The sequence below is a fragment of the Vipera berus genome (genome assembly GCF_964194415.1).
Source record: "Vipera berus genome assembly, chromosome: 1".
Lineage (NCBI taxonomy): Eukaryota > Metazoa > Chordata > Lepidosauria > Squamata > Viperidae > Vipera > Vipera berus.
In genome coordinates this window covers 31,818,158-31,821,283 of record NC_138202.1, presented here as the reverse complement: position 1 = coordinate 31,821,283, position 3,126 = coordinate 31,818,158, and the positions used below count along the sequence as shown (strand labels likewise).

At 46.0% G+C, this 3,126-nt stretch overlaps 1 protein-coding gene across 1 annotated transcript; it reads left to right on the top strand.

Moving 5' to 3' along the window:
* Positions 1-549: 549 nt before the first annotated feature.
* On the top strand, positions 550-1,860 carry LOC308664783 (uncharacterized protein F54H12.2-like; the record flags this gene model as incomplete). Its single annotated transcript, XM_081322282.1, has 1 exon — positions 550-1,860. One exon carries the CDS (start codon positions 550-552, stop codon positions 1,858-1,860), a length of 1,311 nt encoding a protein of 436 aa, XP_081178408.1.
* Between the last annotated feature and the right edge of the window lie 1,266 nt (positions 1,861-3,126).

Below are 3,126 nucleotides of genomic sequence, written 5' to 3'. Positions count from 1 at the left end.
ACCGGTCAGCAAACATCACATTGATACCATTACCATAGAAATCAAAACCGATCAGGACAAAAATGTGCATTTTTATCACGGGAAGGTGATTGTCAAGCTTCATTTTAGGCCTCGGAAAAGTGAAGGATGGTTGTAATCAAGGAGCACGGAAACCCTCAAGACTACGTGGCTTACTACAGGGCACAAGCTGGCGGGGGCCTTCCAGGCTTTCGAGGAGCCCCCATTATGTACGGGACAGGTTTAGGGGGCCTGTTCCGTGGGCTTTTTCGAAAAGCAATGCCGTTTTTGAGGCGAGGATTAGAAATCATTAAGCCGCATGTGAAATCTGCTGCCAAAAACATTGCCAGAGATGTCGCAGGCCATCTTGTATCCCGTGTTGTTGAGAGGGGGCAGGATGGATCAGGAATGATCATAACCAAGAAGAATTACGCATCGGGCCCGCCTATTCCGTTTAAAAAGAGAAGACTTGTGAAAAAGACCCGCCATACCAAGAGGAGACGTGCACAGAAGAGGAAGCCCTGTGACAAGGAAGACATATTCTAATACGATATGGCATTTATTCATTCTGCTTCAGAGGAATGTGTTAAATCAGAACTGGATCTTTTTCAACTGGCACCTACACAGACCAGTATTGAAAACAGTACTTATGTTGAGATCCAACCTTTATCAGCACTGACACCCAATGCACCCCTGGAATTTTTTATCACGGGGCATGGTGAACATTACACGGATTTAAACAACACCCTGCTGTATGTGAGTTGCAAGATTGTAAAGGCTGACGGTTCGGATATTGACGACGGGGCTAGGGTGGCCCTGACCAACTACCCCATAGCATCACTGTTTAATCAGCTGGATGTTACCTTGGGAGATCGGCTCATTACACAGAGCCATCATTGCTATTCTTACCGGGCCATGATTGAACTGATTCTGAACTTCGGTGGTGATGCGCTGGGCACCCAATTTACAGCTGGCGGTTTTTACAAAGATGACTCGGACCTCATGGAGAGTACTCTACTGACAGCCGCTGGGAACTCCGGTTTCAAAGCGAGAGCAAGACAGACGGCCGGTAGCCGTAAATGGGACCTGCTAGGGCCTCTGCATAGCGATCTGTTTTTTCAAGACAGACTGCTAATTAACGGTGTTGATGTGAAAGTCAAACTCACAAGAAGCAGAAATGAATTTTGCGTGATGAAGGATGGCAACGAGAATTACAAAGTGCAACTCTTGGCGGCATCTCTCTTTGTAAAACGTGTAAAAGTAGCCCCAGGAGTGCGCATCGGTCATGCAGAAGCTTTGCTCTCCTCCAATGCCAAATACCCCATTGATCGAGTGGGGATGAAGGTTTACAGCATTCCTGCAGGTAGCCTTGTGTGTAATCAGGAAAATCTATTTCTGGGTCAGCTACCTAAACAATTAGTGATTGGGTTTGTGGACAATGCATCTTTTAGTGGGGATTATGAAAGAAATCCGTTCAATTTTCTACACTGCAATGTCAATTTTTGCGCCTTGCATTGTGATGGCGAGCAGATCCCTGCAAAGCCTCTTCAGCCTGATTATGAGCACGGTCTTTTTGTGAGAGAGTACATGCAGATGGTGCAGGCCACAGGCAAAGGCATGAAAGACAGGCCGCTGTTAATCAGTAGGGAAGAGTTTAACCGAGGGTATACTTTGTATTGTTTTGACTTGAGTCCTGATCAGGGGTGCTCTGAGCACTATTCTTTGATCAGGAACGGTAACCTCAGAGCCGAAATTAGATTTGCGCAACCCCTCCCCAACACCGTCAACATGATTCTCTATGCAATCTTCGAAAACCTTATTGAAATAAGTCACACAAGGAATGTGCTCTTTGATTATATGTGAGTATGGACACACTGCAACTCCGCCACTTGTTCTCTGGAAATAAAACCTTTCTAGGGGTCTACCCTTGCGACCTGCTACCCCAGAGACAGATCTCCAAAAGACCTTTTGGATTAATTGTAAATACCCACCCTCACACTCTGCCTGGTGAACACTGGCTGGCTCTCTACTTCCCATCTCCCGGATATGGCGAATTTTTTGATTCTTATGGAAGACCGCCGGATAGCCCTGACTTTCCTGGCTCCATAGCGACGTTTTTAGAGCAGCAAGCTGAGAAGTACACATTTCACCAACGCCAACTGCAGCACCCCAGCGCTGTGACCTGCGGGCAGCACTGTGCATTTTTTCTACTGAACCGGACTAAAGGAGTAGACTATGAAAATATTTTAAAGATGTACTCCAATGTTGATATTAAAAATGATCAAATGGTAAAGCTGTTTGTAAAAACTATAAAGGTGGGAAGGGGTCTTGGAACCTGTAACCGTCACCAGTGCATGCAGACATGCCTGCCTTACTGTAAAATAAAGAAAAAGACTTAAACGTTTTTACTTGTTTCACTGTGTTTTTATTCATTTTACAAATTGAGCCAGTCACCAAGCCTGAACCTACTTCTAGGGTTTAATGTCCAAGGGCTAGAAGGGGCACTGGAAAACAGAGGCTTCTGAGCCCCAAAAGGGGCTGTCATAACAGAGTCGGGGCTAGTAGCAGTTTCATCCTTAACAACCAGAGAATCTTTCAACTTTTCTACTTGCTCTTTAACAGCTGTAGACCCCAACACAGAGGTCGGGACATTCACCTCAGCCATAGCATTCATAAAGTCATCCCAGCCTTTAGGTTTCCGCTTCTCAGTAGGGGCTCGCTGCTGTGAAGCTCCTTTCACCAAGTCTAAAATATTAGTCCCAGGAATAGGGACCCCTTTGTATAAAAAGGTACCGCGATCATCCCAGGTTGAGACGTCCTGATGCTGTTTCATTTTGTTCAGCAAAAGTTCCGCATTTTTCCTGTAACGGGTGCTCACACCGCTTAGGATTTCGTCCATCGCTGTGTCCTGCGGAGATGGCTGTGGTGGCTGCTCTGGTAATGTTGGAAGTGGCCGAGGTTCTTCAGGTGGGTAAATGAGATTCAGTCTGTCCTTTTCAGACTCATTTTGCCTGGTTAGTCTTAGATACCTCTGCAATGCAGAACTGTAGAGCTTAATCTTGTCATCCTCAGACAAATCAGCTCTCTGAAGAATGGAACGCATCTCAGCATCCAACCGGTTAGTGGCTG